This window comes from Cydia fagiglandana, chromosome 1 (genome assembly GCF_963556715.1).
Source record: "Cydia fagiglandana chromosome 1, ilCydFagi1.1, whole genome shotgun sequence".
In the NCBI taxonomy this organism is placed as follows: Eukaryota; Metazoa; Arthropoda; class Insecta; order Lepidoptera; family Tortricidae; genus Cydia; species Cydia fagiglandana.
Genome location: NC_085932.1, coordinates 4,564,818 through 4,584,576, shown reverse-complemented (window position 1 = coordinate 4,584,576; position 19,759 = coordinate 4,564,818). Strand labels below are relative to the sequence as shown.

Genomic DNA, 19,759 nt, shown 5'->3' with positions numbered 1-19,759 from the left:
TACCTCCATATTCAATTGCGCGGTAATAGGGACCAGTAGGTAGGGAAAGTACCAACGTTCGGCGCGGGAGGTATAAACTTGCCGGCTTTTTATTTAGTTATAAGTGTATATAATCACAACTTTATTTAAATTCTTACATATTACAAGAATACCATATTATTAGTGATGTACCGACTATTGATTTGGCCGACTAGCCGACTAGCCGACTAATCGGCGCTCGAATGGCCGATTAGTCGGCCGACTAGTCGGCTAGTCGGCCAGATCATTAGTTTCGTATAAGTTCGGGTGAAAAACAATAGTTTTGCTATTTTGGTTGCGCTATTCATATATTAGCTTGGCTAAAAGGTGTTCTCTACAGGTTCAGAGACTCCTCGTTCAATTTCTGTCTTTTTTTTTATTTTGCGATCCTGAGCAGACCGTCAGTAGGTACAACTTGTAGGAGGTATTTCCAAGGCTCTATTTCTCATACGTAGTCGCCAGTTAAGAACCTATCCCCTGTGGTCAGCGTCTTTACGAGGAACGTGCCCTGTTTATAAGTCTCTAAATTTTGCAATAACATTAATACTCGTAGTTTCCCATGGCTCCACCATTAAAAAAAAAACAAAAACTGAATTATAATAAAATCCTTTAAGTATAGAACTTCCATGAAATTACACGTCAGTTGAGATCGACCTGAGAATTATATGAACAATAGTTTCCACACCCGGAATAGGTATTTTGGTAAAATAGACATAAAACATATGGTAAATATTGACTGTTGGTTTCTTTTTTTCTGTTTTTCTTTCACTAATAAAGTGCCGACTAATCGGCCATTTTTGCCGACTAGTCGCCGACTAATCGCCGACTACAAATGTGGCCGGATAGTCGGCTTTCCCGACTAGTCGGCGACTAGTCGGTACATCCCTACATATTATCATAGTTTCACGTATTTAAACCGTTTCAAAGTTCTTACCTGTACGAGTAACATTTGCCGTAGCCGCCCGATGAGGGATGGATACCTACACCTGAATACAAAAATGCCATAAATATTATAAGACAAGTTAAAAATACATATATTATTTTGTTTTTCCTACTTGAAACTGCACAATTACCTCGTAAAGCACTACCCGAGCTATTTGCCGGTATGCCTTTTGGGTATAAAAATAATAAAAGTGTATAAAAAATATATTGCACGACGCGTAAACCCCTGCGCGTAGGCAATTCGGAAACGAAGGACGTCCATGGCCCCGAGCGTGTTTTAATTCACCATGTATAAAATAGATTCATAAAACTGTAGACAATTTTGACGTTTACTTTCATAATCACAGAGTTTAAAATTGAACAACACTAACTGGATAGGTTGCCGCTCCTGGACCTGTTGTATATCCAAACGACATCGACGTCGCATTTTATATTGATATTTTTAAGACTGCATATTTTATGATGATTTTATTTTTTGATCACTTAGTCATTATTTTGACTGCACTTATTGTTAAATATACAAGTACTATAATGCGCTAATTTAATATCCTATTTCCATATTCGTCCAGTAGGCGTTATTATGGCCACTCTTATCTCACTTTCAGATAGGTACCGCGCGTTTAGATATAAACGCTATATCATAACGCGCGGTATCAATAAGAGCTCTATAACGTATACCACATACAATAAGTTGCCATCAAAGAATCTCTTCCCATTATCCAGCTATCGTAAAGAGACGTCTGTGTTTAATTAGATATAATCACCTATTGAAACGCAGATGCCTTGAAACGTATCGCAAAATAAGTTATCCGCCCGTCAGACTGACTTACAAACCCGACTTTCAACAAAAAGGATACTTCTAGAATATTTTAATAGTTACTATTGAAACACTAAAAAACTCGTTCCATTGTTTGTTAAATTTATCTCCACGTTTCGTCAGTTGGCCTTTCTCGGCGCTGGAGCGCGCGGGCCGCAAGGGCGCAAGTCGCGGCGCGGCCGAACCGTCGCCGGAGACTCATCAAGTCGGCCAAGCTCGCTAATTAATAAAAACAATTCGGGGTACACTCGTTCTGTCGACCGCCCGCCAATTCCGCGTACCCTGCTAGAGAGCTGCTAATTTCATCCAGGTACAGTTTTTTCCCGTCGCGCATCATATTCGGCATTTGCCCGCTCGATCCACCATCGAAATTAAGGCTCAAACAATGTCAGACAAAGCAGCCGTCTGCAAAACATCCGCGAGCCGGATTCCGCGAGCACGAACCGTTTTTTAAACGGCCAACTCAGTTCACGATCCGAGAATGAAGGAGCTTGTCATAGCTGGGAGGTTTCGGTGTCCTACTATAATGAAAAATCGACATTACTTTCTCGACCTCATATCTCACTTTTGCGTTATTTCGAAATGTACTTTATTTTACATAGGGCAAGGTTGCTTTTACAACGGTATTTACAGGTAAAATGAGATGTTGAAAAAGTAAAAAGTGGAAATCTGAATGCCAGCGACGTCCGTGAAATGTTATAGCAGCGCTTTACTGCTGTGTGGTTTTTGATACAAATGAAGTTTTTAAATACTTTTAAAATAAACACTTATTTGGTGATATATATGCCGGTTAGGGCTAAAATACAAGTGGATGTTATACGATGTCGTATCGTCAATATTTACAATGCACGTCGTAATTGCTACAACACGGTGTCACGTTATGTCACAAGTCACAACACCATATAATATTTAATTCCGCAGTATCATGCCATAACCATACCTATGTATATTGTGACCATTTTTATACATGGTCCTAGCAAATGATACCAACTCTGATGTTTGTTTATGCCTAAACTACTAAATTGCAACATGCAATTCGTAGACAACATCACGTCAAAGAACATAACTAAATTTAAAAAGCCTCTTAAAATATTACAGGCCTTATGCTGAGAATTTTCGGCATTTAGGTTTTTAACATCACCCGCTTCTGTAGCTTGTGCTTCGTTATTAGGAATTTGAAACATTTGAGCCATTTTAAATAAGCAGCTTGCGTTGTTTTTTTCGCTTTAAAAGTAGCATGACCATTTTCCAAATTTATTATTACTTATCCGACCTGTTACTAATATGATAATATAATTTTAGTTGTCGCACAGGATTTTTTTCACTGCTTATCCCACACAATTAAACCTAAAACCAACATTAACCACTTTGATTTAAGCTTCAATCTTCCGTTTTCCAGACGCAGCACTACATTCTGGTAACTCAGGCCGTGGACAACGGCCGGCCCTCGCTCTCAGGCACCGTGACGGTGTACATCAACGTGGTGGATCTCAACGACAACGCGCCGGTCTTCGATCCCATGAGCTTCTCCAATGAGATCCCTGAGGACGTTCCTATCGGCACTTCTGTTGTTACTATCAGTGCTACGGATTTAGATTCGGGTATGTTGAGAAATTATGTGTAGGTATGTGATGAGTTTCTTTGCAAAAATGTCATGGTTTGTAGTTGTCCTATTATAATTCGGATAAGTCGGAGATTTGTGCAATTTTCTCAAAATTGTCCAATATTCTGCAATATGCTACAATTTATGGATCTAAATGGTTGCTTTATACTTTCATGCGTACCTAAACAGGAAAATTTAAAGTAAGTAAAATTAGGATAGGTAATGCATATTATGCATAGACCAATTAATTTAGATAGGCTTGCTATAAATAGGCACTTCTAGGTTTAAAACAATTTTGTACACAATTAGTATTCTTATTTAAATAAAACTGGGGAAAAACGTGAATTTTATGTAAGGTTCACATGCGATCTGTATTTTATGAACTGAAATCATTCTTTATGCATCCTTTCATTTTTCTCGGAAGCACGAAGTAAATATCGTTATGTACAATTTCCAGGGCTAAACGGCAAGTTGACCTACAATATCACATCAGGAGACGACGCACAGGACTTCTTGATTGCTCCTAACGGGACGATGTACACCGCGCGGCTGCTGGACCGGGAGACGTTGCCCGTCTACTACCTCGTTGTGACTGCGAAGGACTCTGCGCGCCCGCCCGAGCCGCAGCTGTCGTCTACCGTCCAGGTACCTACAATATCACATCAGGAGACGACGCACAGGACTTCTCGATTGCTCCTAACGGGACGATGTACACCGCGCGGCTGCTGGACCGGGAGACGTTGCCCATCTACTACCTCGTTGTGACTGCGAAGGACTCTGCGCGCCCGTCCGAGCCGCAGCTGTCGTCTACCGTGCAAGTACCTACAATATCACACCAGGAGACGACGCACAGGACTTCTCGATTGCTCCTAACGGGACGATGTACACCGCGCGGCTGCTGGACCGGGTGACGTTGCCCATCTACTACCTCGTTGTGACTGCGAAGGACTCTGCGCGCCTGTCCGAGCCGCAGCTGTCGTCTACCGTGCAGGTACCTACAATATCTGTATTATCTGTCGTCAAAAAAGTTAATTGATTATTTGTAAATGGTATTGCAAAGCAATAAGGTCTACCAACTGCCAGTTAACTGTAATAAGAAATAAAAACAGTTTAACCCAGTACCTAACTATCAGAAACATCGATTAAGCCACTCTCCAAAGAATATTAACTAAGTTATAATCTATTTCCCTGTTTGAGAGCGACAGACCTATACGATTTCTGATATTTGTGTGCATTGTTAGTGATTATGATCCCCTCGTCGATCTTTCCTTTTTTCGATCATTATAGCTTCGAAAACACCTCCTACCAATAAATTACCCGCATACACTGTAACTACAGACATCATTATTCGGATTAATAGCAATGAATAAAGCATAATAAAATAAATTGTTTGAGTTTGCAATTGTGTTAAAATTCTTCCCTCATCATTAAAACTACTCCAGATCTCACAATCACTGTGTACACAGTTCACTTGTGAAAAAACTTCAGTTTACTCTTGATCATTCGGCCTGTTCAAATGTAGCCGCGGCAATATTTGCTTTAGCGGACACGTGTTATTTTTAGTGGCACTCCTCTAACAAGCTATCACCTCTACGAATACTATCCCTAACTTAACAAGCCCTTGTGGTTTATGGGAACAAGTCGTTTTCTTATGAAAATTATGTAAAAATGTCAAAGTATTTTTTCTTTGAATAATTTCCATGCACACGAAATGATGTGAGCTTCAATGTTGAAGTAGGTAAAAGTAAAAATGTTTTAAAAACTTACGTTCATTAGTTCGCATTGTTAAAGAGTGCTATTGTTAAAGAGCACAATATGCCACTGATGAGAGAGGATAAGCAGCTGTGCCTAGACGCTACTTACAGTTCATATTCCTTCGTTTATTTTATATATATTCTATTTTATAAAAGAGATTTATCTGCTCCCCAATTTTATATGATGATGCAACCATTTTATTTCTATACAAATACGCACATGTAATGGAGATTTTCAAGTATTTCCAAGATAAAATTATTAACGTATATTATTTTATAATTTTCAGGTCACCATACAGTTAAAAGATGTCAATGATATGGCCCCAGAATTTGTTTCTGCAAATGTAATAACCATTTCCGAGAATATTCCGCTCAACACTGTTGTGATGACTGTTAAGGCTGTGGATAAAGACGAGGGAAGAAACGGATATGTTGAGTATTTTATGGCTTCGGACCAAGAAGTTAATGGCTACTTTTCATTGGGAAATGTTGATGGAATACTGAGAGCCACGGGCAAGCTTGATAGAGAACTAAAATCTAGTTATATGCTTTCCGTAACGGCTAAAGATAGAGGTGATCCTCCGAAAGTATCAAAAACGTTGATCGAAGTAAAAATTTTGGATGAAAATGATAACAGTCCTGTATTTGATCCAAAACAGTATAGTGCATCCGTACCAGAAAATGCTAGCATTGGAGCAAGTGTCTTGCAGGTATATATTTGTTAAAACATACTTCTTGTATTTCTTAAAATTAAGCAGTACCTTCTTAAAAAAACGATATTGCTTTTACTAAGATGTTCATTTATTTTTTACAGGTTTCGGCTACTGATATAGATGAAGATGCTAATGGAAGAGTTAGATACTCTATTGCTTCTGGAGACGAAAACCGTGATTTCAGTATAAGTGAGGATACAGGAATTGTAAGGGTTGCTAAAAACCTTAATTTTGAAAGGAAAGCTCGTTATATTCTAACCATAAGGGCCGAAGATTGTGCGGAAGACGACGTTAAATTTGACACGGCTCAGCTGTCTATCTCAATCCAAGACATTAACGATAACCCGCCTACGTTCTTAGATTCACCGTACTTAGCGTACGTAATGGAAAATGTAATACCTCCTAATGGCGGCTATGTTATAACCATTCATGCTTATGATGCCGACTCTCCGCCCTTCAATAATCAAGTACGCTATTTTATAAAAGAAGGTGATGCTGACCTGTTCAAAATAAATGCGTCGACTGGACAAATATCGTTGTTAAGAACACTCGATCGAGAAATACAAGATGAGTACACATTATCACTCGTAGCTATGGATACAGGTAAGGAAGCGTTATCTTAAGAAATTGTAAATTCATTCAATTCATTGTTCTTTCTGTTTTTTTTTGCGCTTTTTAGTAACAAATCATATTGATTTATTTTGTCTTTTTCAGGTTCACCTCCTTTAACCGGGTCTGGTACAGTGAAAATAATCATACAAGATGTCAATGACAATAGCCCCATATTTGAAAGACAAAGTTACAAAACAAGAGTCAAAGAGAATTTACCTATAGGAACTATAATACTTAGCCCAAAAGCAACAGATAAGGATATTGGAAATAATGCCAAAATTCGTTACAGTATCCTGGGTGACAAATCTGAAAGATTTCTAATTGATGTTGGAACAGGCGTTATCTCTACTAATGCATCATTAGACAGAGAAGAGTGGGATGTCTATTATCTAATAATAATGGCACAAGATTCATCCACGACTGATCCACGCACAGCTACGGCCAATCTTACAATTGTCGTTGACGATGAAAATGACAACACGCCAACCTTTCCCCAACCGGAATATGAAACCTACATTTCAGATCGCACTGTCACGGGAGATTTTATTTTTGGTGTTAAAGCTACAGATAGCGATATCGGCTTAAACAAGAAAATAAAATATGATTTAAAAGGTGAACATCAAAATTTATTCACTATAAACAAAGAAACTGGCGTAATAAAAGCGGAGGAAAATCTTATGAAATATCGAGGCAAAAGTGGTTCAACTTTCAATTTAATAATAGTTGCTACAGATTCAGGTACTGCACCGAGACAAACCACAGCTGAATTAAAGCTTATACCCAAGTCAGTAAGAAATTTTCCAAAATTTGCGGTTACAAATAAATTAACGTTCACATTTTCGGAAGATACACCTGAAGGTGTTTTAGTTACAAGGCTATCAGCATCATCACCAAAGACAGGTCCAACAGGTCTATTACAATACGCCATTGCTGGCGGCAACGTAGGTGATGCTTTGAGAGTAGAGCCAATGAGTGGAGAAGTTTTTGTCACCGGAAAAGGTCTTGATTACGAAACCATGCCTTTATATGAAGTTTGGTTTGAAGTAAGAGATTCTGATAACCCACCACTAAAGTCTTTTATAGAAATCGAAATTAAAGTAACTGATGCAAATGATAATGCTCCCATCATTGAACAGGCACTCTACAATGCAACTGTCTTAGAAGAGGAGTCCCCTTCACAACTTGTCATTAAAATAGAAGCTCACGATGACGATTCTAATGAAAATGGTAGAATTAGTTACAGATTAGTTAATGATTATGAAGAAACATTTGAAATCGACTCTGAAAGTGGAGAAATATATACTAATATGGCTTTAGACAGAGAAACAACTCCATTTTATGAATTATTGGTAGAAGCCTATGATCATGGAACTCCTCAGTTGGTAGGAAGTTCAACAGTTATCGTAACAGTTTTAGATAAAAATGACAATCCGCCACGATTTACAAGGCTGTTTAGCGTAAACGTCACAGAAAATGCAGAAATTGGATCCTTTGTAATCAAAGTAACTAGTTCTGATTTGGACTCGGGGCCAAATGCTAATGCAACATACAGTTTTGTAGAAAACCCCGGTGGAAAGTTTGTTATCGATCCCATCAGCGGTAATGTGACTGTCGTTGGATCCTTGGACAGAGAACTACAAGACGAATACATATTGAAAGTTGCCGCCATTGACGGAGCGTGGAGATCAGAAACACCTTTAACAATAACTATACAGGACCAAAATGATAATGCTCCAGAATTCGAGTACTCTTATTACAGTTTCAACTTCCCAGAGTTACAAAAGAAGAATAGTTTTGTAGGACAAGTCATTGCAAATGACAGAGATAAACAAGGGCCAAATTCTATAATATCTTATGCATTACAGCAACCTTCGGATATATTCACGATCGATCCTGCAACAGGTGAAATATTGAGCAAATATGTACTGAGATATAAAAGAACATCGATAAACTCTTCACCTGAAAATACTTATTCCGTCATTGTCATAGCTACAGATAATGGTAAACCCCCAATGTCATCAGAATGCTTGGTTACGATCAATGTTGTGGATGCGAATAATAATTCGCCTAAATTCCGTGACCACGAAAGATTGGTACCTGTTCCAAAGGATGCTACTTTAGGCGAAAAAATCGTCAAACTGATTGCCGAAGATAATTTGGACTTTGGAATTAACGCAGAAGTTGAATATTACGTGTCCGGAGGCAATGGTTCAACATATTTCACCATTGACAAAAGAGACGGCTGGATAATTGTCAAGAAACAATTTTATGATCTTGGTCAATATTACGTGCTGAAAGTAAAAGCCGTCGATCGTGGAGTTCCTCCGCAATCAGATGAAACGTATATGTCTTTTGTTGTAACCGGTGATAATATGTTTGCACCTAAATTTACAGCACTAAGCTATCAAGTTATAGTACCAGAAAATGAACCAACCGGATCTTCTATACTAACAGTTAAAGCTAGCGACGATGACGAAGGTCCAAACGGAATAGTCCGATATGCTATATCATCTGGGAACGTCGGAAAAGATTTTGCAGTAGATCCCGTATCAGGCACGATAAGCATTCTACGGCCACTTGATTACGACACGATTCAAGAGTATCGTTTGAACATAACTGCCAGCGATCTGGGCTTTAAGCCAAAAGAGACAACTGCTACATTGACAATTATTTTAACCGACATCAATGACAATGCTCCCCTTTTCAACCAAACTCACTACACCGCCTTCTTACCAGAGAATGCACCAGTTAATAGTTTCATTTTTACAGTAAAAGCAATTGATATAGATTCGCCAAAAAATGCAATTATTAAATATTCAATTAAAAATAATGAAATGAAGTCCTTGTTTCGTATTGATGCAAATACTGGCGAAATATTTTCTAAAGAAATATTTGATTATGAAGAAAAGTCCATGTATAAAATTGAAATACTGGCTGCAAATCCAGATACTACAATGAAGAGTATGACTGAAGTATTAGTAGAAATTACAGGTGTAAACGAATTTTATCCAAAGTTTATTCAGCCAGTATTTCACTTTGATGTATCAGAATCAGCTGAGGTTGGCACAAATGTTGGCGTTATTCAAGCAACTGATCAAGATAACGGTGATGATGGAATAATTTACTACCTATTCGTGGGTTCTAGTAACGATAAAGGCTTCAGTATTAACTCTCAAACCGGTGTTATAAGAGTCGCTCGATATTTAGATAGAGAAACCCAAAATAGAGTAGTGTTGACAGTGCTAGCTAAAAATTCTGGAGGAATACATGGAAACGATACTGACGAAGCACAAGTAATAATATCTATACAAGATGGTAACGATCCACCCGAATTCTTGCGCCATAACTACGAGGCGGTCATTTCTGAAGGTGCCAACATAGGACACCAAGTCATACAAGTCCAAGCCCTTGACAAAGATGTTCGCCCGCAGAATAATCAGTTCAGCTTCTCAATAATTGGAGGAAATGTCAATCAAGATTTTAAAATAGACCCATTATCTGGTGAAATAGAAGTTGCACGTCACCTGGACAGAGAGGCACTGCCCACATATTCTTTGATTGTTGGCGCCATTGATACCGGTGTTCCACCTCAAACTGGTACAGCCACAGTGACGATAACCTTAACTGACATTAATGACAATGGTCCTATATTTGATGTCGCCAACTTTAATGGCGCTGTTTTTGAAAACGAACCACCAAACACCAGCATAACAACACTCACTGCAAAGGATCCCGATCTTCCACCAAACGGTGCTCCATTTTCTTATTCTATCATAGGAGGAAAACATCAAAATTTCGTTAAAGTACACAAGCATACAGGAGTTTTGTTAACTACAAAGAAAATAGATAGAGAACTGACTCCTTATTTAGAAATAATCATACAGATAGAAGATAGCGGAACACCCGTCATGTCATCAAATTATACAATACCTATAAAAGTACTAGATCGTAATGACAACCCACCAACATCAAGATCAGTGCATGTACTTGTCTATGTATTTAACAATAAAGTGCCATCTGGAAAAATAGCCGACGTTAAACCAAATGACCTAGACATTGTTGGCGACTACAAATGCAAAATTATCAAAGACTCGACATCCGACCTCACGCTTTCATTATTGTATGTCAAAAAGGGATGTGATTTACACACAAATGCAGTGAGACCAGGCCAAGGATATTCATTTTCTGTGTCTGGTAATGATGGCATTCACAGAGATGTGGTCTCATCTGTTAGCGTGGAATACTTCTCTTTTGATAATAATACAGTAGAGCAGTCTGTAACCCTGAGAATCGTGAATATGACGGCATCTCATTTCCTGACACATTATTATAGAAGTTTACTTGAAACCCTGAAAACGGGACTCAAAAACACAGAAAGTGTTTATTTATACAGTATCAATGAGGATGATGGTAACTTGTATCTTACAATAGCTACTAAAGGAAACCATTCAGTCTGGAAAAGAGAGCTTACAGAAAAACACTTGAAAGCCAAAGAGCGCGACATGTCAAAGTTATTAAAGAGTCAAATAATAGTATCTTACATGCCGTGTTCTTTCCACGAATGCCAAAATAATGGTATTTGCTTTGATTCAATAAAAGTTTTAGACCAAACTAAAATAACAGAGAGTGCCGCTTTAATTCTTTCATCGCCTTTAGTGCGGCACGAGTTCACTTGTCATTGCACGGAAGGATTTATGGGCGACAAATGTGAAAAACGACAAGATCCGTGCTCTCCAAACCCATGTCGCTTTGGAGGTCAGTGTCGAAAACAGGGACATGACTTTGTTTGTACATGTCCACCTCGCCGTGAAGGCAAAACGTGTGAATTGGAAAGAGACGACTTATGTAATACAAATCCATGTAAAAATGGTGGATCTTGCAAAGAGAGTGCGGATAGAAAAACATTCTTCTGTTTGTGCCGTCCTGGTTATCGCGGGAATGAGTGTGAAGCCTTAGTGGACTCCTGCAGACCCAACCCTTGCCTCAATGGCGGAATATGTATAAGCCTGAAGCCTGGATACAAGTGCAGCTGCACAAATGGCCGTTACGGTGCACATTGTGAAAGCTCTACTTTCGGATTTAATGAACTATCTTATATGCAATTTCCGGCCTTGGATGCTTCTACTAACGACATTACAATCATATTTGCAACTACTAAGTCTGATGCGCTGCTACTGTACAACTACGGGGCACAAACAGGAGGGAGATCCGATTTTATTGCAATTGAGCTTCTAGGGGGAACACCTGTGTTTTCATTTGGAGGTGCGAGGACATCTATTGCTTCAGTTGCTATCACGGATAATAGGAAGAACTTCGCAGACGGCGGATGGTACAAGTTGACCGCAACCAGGAACGGCCGTGTTATCTCGCTGAGCGTCACATCTTGCACGGACCATGGTGACGTTTGCATGGAATGCGAACCCGGCGACCACTCCTGCTACAACGATGAAACTGGCCAAGCAGGGTACGTATTTGATTAGTAATTAACGCATATTTGAGTACAAACCTTATATCTTATCTTGAGATAAATATTAAAGTCCATTCCCATCTTACAGACTAGTTTGAAAATTTAACAAAATAATATGTGTAGGTATATTGTTGAGTTATATTAAAAATATATAGTGATGATAACCAAGACTCGATTACTTTTTAATATTGATGTTTTGTGTGCTTCTTTTCAGGACATTAAACTTCAACAACGAACGCCTTCTCATCGGTGGTCTTCACAAAGCTGATCCAGTCCTAGAGCGCCCGGGACAAATTCACACTGATGACTTTATCGGATGTATTCACAGTATATCAATAAATGGACGCTTATTAAATTTAACAAATCCCATAAAATCCCGTGGAGTTGAGCCTAATTGTGGTCGAGAAGAGAAGGGAGCTTGTTATAAAAAGGACGTGTGTGGCAACGGTGAATGCCTAGACCGATGGAAGGCAAATTACTGCAAATGCGATGGCAATGTTCTATCCCCAGACTGCGGTTCGTCATTCCAGCCTATATCTGTTGGTGGAAATGGATTTGTGTACTATACAATCTCGGAAAAACATCGAAGAATGCAGCTTTTGGAGACATTCTACATAGAAGATACAGCTTGGAACAAGAAATCTAGTAGACTTTCTGAAAATCACATCAATCCAGCTAAATCACTGACGTTCTTTTTCAGAACGTATCGTAAAGAAGGCATATTATTTTATTCTGCAACTGACAAGTACTACACTTTGATTGAATTAATGGAAGGAAAAATAGTTTACACTTCAAAACAAAATACTATCGTCAATATGACACAAGTGGAACAGGTAGATGTTGCTGACGGCACCTGGCACAATGTCACTTTGTTCTCTCTTGGAAGGAGCATTCGCCTTATAGTAGATGGTGCAAATGTAGGCGAAGAACTGGACGCTGCCGGGGTGCATGATTTTTTGGACCCTTATTTAACAGTAATTTCATTTGGCGGCGTAAAAACAGAATTTTTGCCCGTTACCAGCAACAACAATTTTGAAGGCTGTTTAGCAAACTTTTCGATCAATAACGAATTACAACCTTTTACTGGAAACGGAAGTATATTTAAAGAAATAATTCGTAAAGGAAAAATATTGGCTGGATGCCATAGTAGTTTCGGAGTCGGCCTAGCACAAAATCCCGATCCTCTCAGTATCGGCATTACCCTAGTCATCGTCTTCTTTATTATTCTGATTGTTGCCATCTTAGTATCGTTCGTCGTGTTCCGTCTTCGAAAGCAAAAGAAAGAAAAGGGTAACATGCCGACGGGGAAAAGCATCATGCATTCCAAACAAAACGGTGGTCCTGCTATGTTGAATGCACCGAACTTGATAGCTGGTACCAATGACAGTATAATGAGTCGAAATTTACACAGCAACGAGACAAGTCTGAACAGCTATTTGTCTGATAATGCTGACATTATGCGAAACGTCGGTCATATAGTTGGCCCCGAACTACTATCTAAAAAGTACAAAGATCGTGAAATAATGAATATAGACCCGCCTCGGCCACAAAGACCTGATATCATAGAGCGTGAAGTAGTGGGCAAAAGTCCTGCGCTAAGAGAAGATCATCACCCGCCACCACCACCATCTACAAATAATTCCCATCATACACATGACCACCCAAGTGGAATGGATTTGAACTCGGAGATACCTGAGCATTATGATCTCGAAAACGCCAGTTCTATTGCTCCATCGGACATAGATATTGTTTACCATTACAAGGGATTCCGAGAAGCTGCAGGTATTCGTAAATATAAAGCAACACCTCCTCCCATAGCTGGGTACCACCACAAGCACCAAACACCTCAACATAGGCATTCACCACATCATGCCGGTTACCCACCGAGAGTCCTACCACAACCGTCTCAGCCTCCGTCACAACCAAGACAACACCAAACAACACCATTAGCCCGATTGTCTCCTAGTAGTGAACTAAGCCAACAACCAAGGATACTTACTCTTCACGATATCTCAGGAAAGCCTCTACAAAGCGCATTACTCGCAACTACGTCAAGCTCAGGAGGCGTCGGTAAAGATGCTCTTCATAGCAATAGCGAACGAAGCTTGAACAGTCCGGTCATGTCTCAATTAAGTGGCCAGAGTTCATCCGCTGGCAGAAAAACGCCTAGTGCCCCACCTCAAGTTCCTCAAGTAGTTTCTGTAGGGTCGGGAGCGGTCGGTCTGACCGCAGAAGAAATAGAGAGAATGAATGCACGACAACGAACTTCAAGTCTAGTGTCAACCTTAGATGCAGTATCAAGCTCGAGCGAAGCACCTCGAGGTGGAGGGGTCGGTCACCATATGTCACACAGGCATCACTCTCCACCTGTCGACAATAGAAGTTCAACCGGCTCTGACGATGAAAGCGGTAATGATAGCTTTACATGTTCAGAAGTAGAGTATGATAATAATAGTATAAATGCTGACAAGCCAGAGGATGTGAGAAGGCCCAACGTGGGTAGCGGCAATAATTCGAAGAAGCCTATTTTACCACCCCCGTATGAAAGTTTTGATTCGTCCTTTCGGGGATCTCTCAGTACTTTGGTCGCTTCGGATGATGACCTCGCGCCGCACGTAGGGTCCGCGCTGTACCGGCAGGCTAACGGGTCGCCTGCCCCAGCTACCTTAGGCTGGGACTATCTGCTCAACTGGGGTCCGAATTTTGAAAGTATGATTGGCGTGTTTAAAGATATTGCTGAATTGCCCGACTCCGTTAACGGTCGAATATCTTCCTCTTTAAGACTTCCAAATGGCACCCCTAAGCCATCAGAAGAATACGTGTAATGTATAAATTATTATTTAAGGACATATTGTAAATAGTCTGGAGTAATTTTAAGTTTTGTACAAATATTTGTTGCGATCTTGTATCAAGGTCTCTCTAGATTCAATTCTCTTGCCATATCTTGTTGATCGTTTTGTGTAATAAACTTCATGCAATTGTGTAATGTATTGAATGAATATCGTGAATGTATATATAGAATAGGAAGTCACTTTGTATATAAGAAATGAAGTTAAGTTTCTGTCTCTTTTTAATACATAGTTTTGAGATTGTCATCAAAAATAAATTTACAAATAAGGTTGCAGACAACACCAACAGTATTTTTTAGGTTGTGTATCTGAGGCAAGCAAGCAAAATTACCACTTTTATCCTTTCTAAAAAATTTCGGTTGTTATAAAATATAGTATGCATTCCTATGTATGTATTCCTATGTATATATACAGGGTATTTGGTACACCGTTTGCCAAATTAAAACGGCAGATAGGTTGAGTCATTTGCTATCTACTCACGCCTAGAAAAACAAAATTGGCCATGGTTTTTTTATTATTACGCAAGTAAAAATTTTAAATTTACGAAAAACTGTCATAGAAGTGAAAAAAAAATTTTTCACCAAATTAAAAATTTCTAGGCCTGAGAAGATAGCAAATGACTCAACCTATCTGCCGTTTTAATTTGGCAAACGATGTACCAAACAGCCTGTATAGTACCTATGTATGTATGTTGGCTGACCTGCAATTTTATTTATTTCAATTAATAAGTCTCTCTGAATAGTAATTTGACAAACGACTTTGAAAATTGAAAATTTTATCGAGCCATACTGTTAGCAAACAAAGTGCCAAATGCCTTTTTGTTTACGATGACCGACTGATTTATGTTAATATGAACAATAAAAAAATAACTCAAATAATTAAATTTATTTATTTATCGATACCCTGAATCTGCTATGAAATAGGTTTTTAAAGGAACAGTATAACGCTTGAAGATAACAGGAAATTTGTTTCAAAATAACTAAACCTTCGTTCAATCATATAGATGGCGCTGCAGGACCTGAACTCCAAACTAGAGGCAATTAACGTACTGAACAAAATGGATGGAAATGAGATCTGCTGCGTTATTGATGTAGTAGACAACCATGCCAATCGTTAACGCTCCGTAGCAAACTAAACGCAACAGTCTCTATTGCACTAATTTGGAAGAGTGATACGCACCCTGTATATTCGAGTAACGTGTTTTTGTTTAGGCAAACGAAAAAAAAATGTATCAAGATGACAGATGCTACGAAAAGTCACGTGACTATTTCCATACTTTATTGATAGGGTGCATTGGGGTAAATGCGAAGGCGGGGTAATTCCGAAACTGGCAAATATCTACTAAACTAGAAACACTTCATACTTTAGCAACACTTACGCCGCTGCAACGCTTACATGGCATCTTGCGTACTGTTGCTACAGTAGAAAGTGTTTCTAGTTTAGTAGATATTTGCCAGTTTCGGAATTACCCCGCCTTCGCATTTCCCCCAATGCCACAGAATAAATAATAGTACTAGGTACAGAAGACTCACTCTCTAACAAAACGCGTCTGTCACAATCAGCACAGATATGGCCGCTAGGTGGCGACAGCGCCACGCGCGGCTTATGGCAAGCCCCAAAATTGGGGTCGAACGGATGGAGTTTTAGCTACCTGTAGCAAAGCGACGAAATCGCGGAGTGAGCCACGCCTGCCAATGCACTATATTTGGATTGGTGTTTGTCATCTTGGCTAGGCTCCCTGTATAGATAAGTATATCCGAATTCGCCGTAAATGCCAAAACACACGCCATGAAGATAAGCTAATACTCATATGAGCATGTTCTTTGCGTTAATTTGAAAACATTTACATATTACAATACAGACAAGACTGTAGAGTGTATTGGACTTTAAATAAGTTTTTTGACAATAATTTCTTTTTTGAGTTTTTATTGCTGACTCAGCAATTAAAACAGCCCTTCAAACTCATTTGTATCTTAGTATCACAAAATCTTAGTATCATTATATGTAAGCTTGCAAAATTTAAAATCAATCCGACACAACCGTGAACCGTGTTTTTGATGAAAATGTGAAATGAATATTGGAGCTATTGCAGTTATTAATAACAAGTTAGTAACGGACGTAACGTAATTACTACTAAATAAATACAAGACATTCATAAGGCACACCTGTTCTATTAAAAAGGAAATAGCCTCAAAAGATTATAACGACCGCTCCATGCCATTAACTGTTCTTAAAATTTTCAGTCGCTCTTTGGTCTTGGGCGTAAGAGGCTTTTGAAGCACCGAGGCGTGTCATGTGTTTATATATAGGCGAGAGTTTTACTACATTTAATTGTAATTATATAGGCCTATCTACTTCTTTGATAATGGATTGTGCTATTTCTGTTCTTATATTTAGTATTGGTAAGTATTTTTAGCAAAATACATTGCTTCCAGTTTATTATTTTTGCAATCTAAAATACTTACATACCGGAATTAATGTCATACCGGATGTGGCCTGTAACATGAGCAAAAAATTAAACTGTAGGCTGTAGGTACTCCTCATACTGACCAACATTTGTTCAGCGACTTTTAAAAATAACTTGTGGTTTGATTTTTAATACACTTTAAAGTTTATTTTAAGACGCAATGTCAATCACAATGATATGGCGTGGCGATGGCGTCCATTGAAGATAATATTTATTTTGTATCACAAATAGGGAGTCTAAATACTTCATAATTTTTAAAAGTTGTTGAACAAAAGTGTCGCGGTTTGAGGAGTACAATCTATGTTTTAATTATTTGCTCATGTTACAGGCCACACCCGGTATACGAAGGAAAAAATGTGGCCAAGGCTGGAATCGAACCAGCGTCCTCCGTTTATGAGACAAATGTCTGAATAAATAGTAACAATTTGTAATTTCAAATAGTAGTGTGTCTATTTGAAATAACACAAAGTAAAATAAAGTAATTTAATTTTTTCTTAGAGTATTTTTTGTCATTGGATACCCAATAAAGTACTCATATTCTATCGATTTCATTTACCATGTAACGAATAAGTTGAATAAGAAGAGTCTGTGCGGAAAAAGAAGAATCGTGGAATGTAGAGAGCCTAACTATAATTCATTTCACGACTCTTCTCTTTCCGCACAGACTCTAACATACATATTGACTTCAACTGTAATCTAATCATCAATATTGTGTTAATTATACACCATTACTAAGTTTATAGGCGCTTAATTGAATGAATGCATACTCAAGTACAGTGAAGTGTAAAAATATGGGTGCATAATATAACTCAAAAATATGTCCCATAGATCTTAATTCACTGACATAAGAGCTATGGGACATATTTTTGAGTGTGATGTGTGCAGGCGCGGATCCACCGTTGTGGGCACGGTGGGCATGCCCACAACCCTAATAGGGTGCCCGATTGTTTCCCCGAGTAGAATTACGCCGATTTTTGTTTCGCAGACGCTTTGGCAGAGGAACATTTGATAGAATTTCATTAGGTACATATAAATACACAGAGTAGGTAGTCAGTTGATCGATAGGTAAGCAGATTTACTTATCGTAGAATGATCGTTGAGTTTGGTAAAAGTTAAAATTGCCCGAGTAAATTAACCATTGGCTGAAACACGGTAGGTACCTATATACCTATGAAGGTACTTAGTTAAATAGAACTACCTGTCATAAGTATTTAGTATCAGCTGACAACTCAAATTATTAGTGATACAGAATATAAACAGCATTTTTTTTAAATTGTTAACTTATGAAGTCTTAAATTTAAATTTTAAACGTGCCATGCCAGCTTCTAATTGACTTTGACTGTCATAGGAGTTTTAAAGCGCAGTGGCCCATTTTATAAAGCTACAAGTTACAATTTACAAGCGGAAGTCTCTTTCTAACCCTATGTTTTAGAACGAGACTTCCGCTTGTAAATTGTAACTTGTAGCTTTATAAAATAGGCCACAGGTCTATATGGGCATGGAAAGGGCTCCATAGACCTTACAAAAATCGCATGCCATTTTTGGTAAAATTCCGACTACTTAAGTGTAGGGGCAAGTGCTCTACATGTAGACATTTTCCAGATTTTGGCCTTATTTTGTTCATAAATCATAAACTATTGACAATGTCATAAACTTATTTATTTCTTTTGAATAATTATTATATAGTCTATAATTGCAGACTAGTTTTCCCACGTTAGCTAAATAGGAACCATAGATATAAAATAAATGTTAAAATTGATATTTTTGTTCATAGGTACAACTACTGTTTGTATAGGCAGGGTTTGTACCTATGGACAATATTTTTGGTACAACTTTTCAGCAATTATTATGGACTTGATATTGTCTCCAGGGTCTACAAAGACCTCGAAATCATCGTTTAGTATGCAAAGCTTTAGACGAATAAAGCTTGATTTTTCGTTAGTCAGGGTGTCCTAACTTCGCTTCACTTCGGAGTCTTAGGCCCAGATGAAGATTGATACCCGGCCTTTTTGCGATATAGTTAACAGAAAATTTCGCGCTCGCTGTGCTCGCGTTTCTTTTTGTTCTTTAGATGACCCTGTATCTACATATTAGCTTGTGACTAGTAAATGAATAGAGTAAGACCAATGATTTTGCAGACTTTTCTTGCATACGCAGTGCAAGTGCTAATTATAAGTCATAATTTCATAGAAGTTTTGAAGATTAAAATAACACTTGCTCTGCGAGTGCTATCAAAATTGTTATTGTATATAAATTAAAAACTCAAACTTATTTCCCTGTACTGAATATTGTGTGTGCAGAATTGACTGTAAGGGGCCCCGTGCCTCGCACTGCCTAGGGCCACATGCTTAATCCGGCCCTGGCTGCGTCCCTTGTAGTGGCCGGCGTTGGCCCATCGTGTAGAGGAGCCATAAGAAAATGCATTTTTTTAAGTTCACGATGGTAGTCTATCTATCGTTAGTAGTTCTTTAAATACCGGCAGTGTCCACAGGCAAAACCGTCCACATGCAATACTTA

The 19,759-nt window shown here is 38.6% G+C and overlaps 1 protein-coding gene across 1 annotated transcript in view; it reads left to right on the top strand.

The window, feature by feature from the left end:
- LOC134679591 (cadherin-related tumor suppressor) overlaps positions 1 to 15,323 on the top strand; it is a 141,852-nt gene extending 126,529 nt beyond the window's left edge. Inside the window, exons 4-9 of the mRNA XM_063538544.1 lie at positions 3,177 to 3,378; positions 3,838 to 4,025; positions 5,422 to 5,844; positions 5,949 to 6,450; positions 6,562 to 11,923; positions 12,141 to 15,323. Of these exons, the coding sequence (XP_063394614.1) occupies positions 3,177 to 3,378; positions 3,838 to 4,025; positions 5,422 to 5,844; positions 5,949 to 6,450; positions 6,562 to 11,923; positions 12,141 to 14,751 (9,288 nt within the window). The 3' untranslated portion in view covers positions 14,752 to 15,323. The remainder of the gene's footprint in view (positions 1 to 3,176; positions 3,379 to 3,837; positions 4,026 to 5,421; positions 5,845 to 5,948; positions 6,451 to 6,561; positions 11,924 to 12,140) is intronic.
- The last annotated feature ends 4,436 nt before the right edge of the window (positions 15,324 to 19,759 follow it).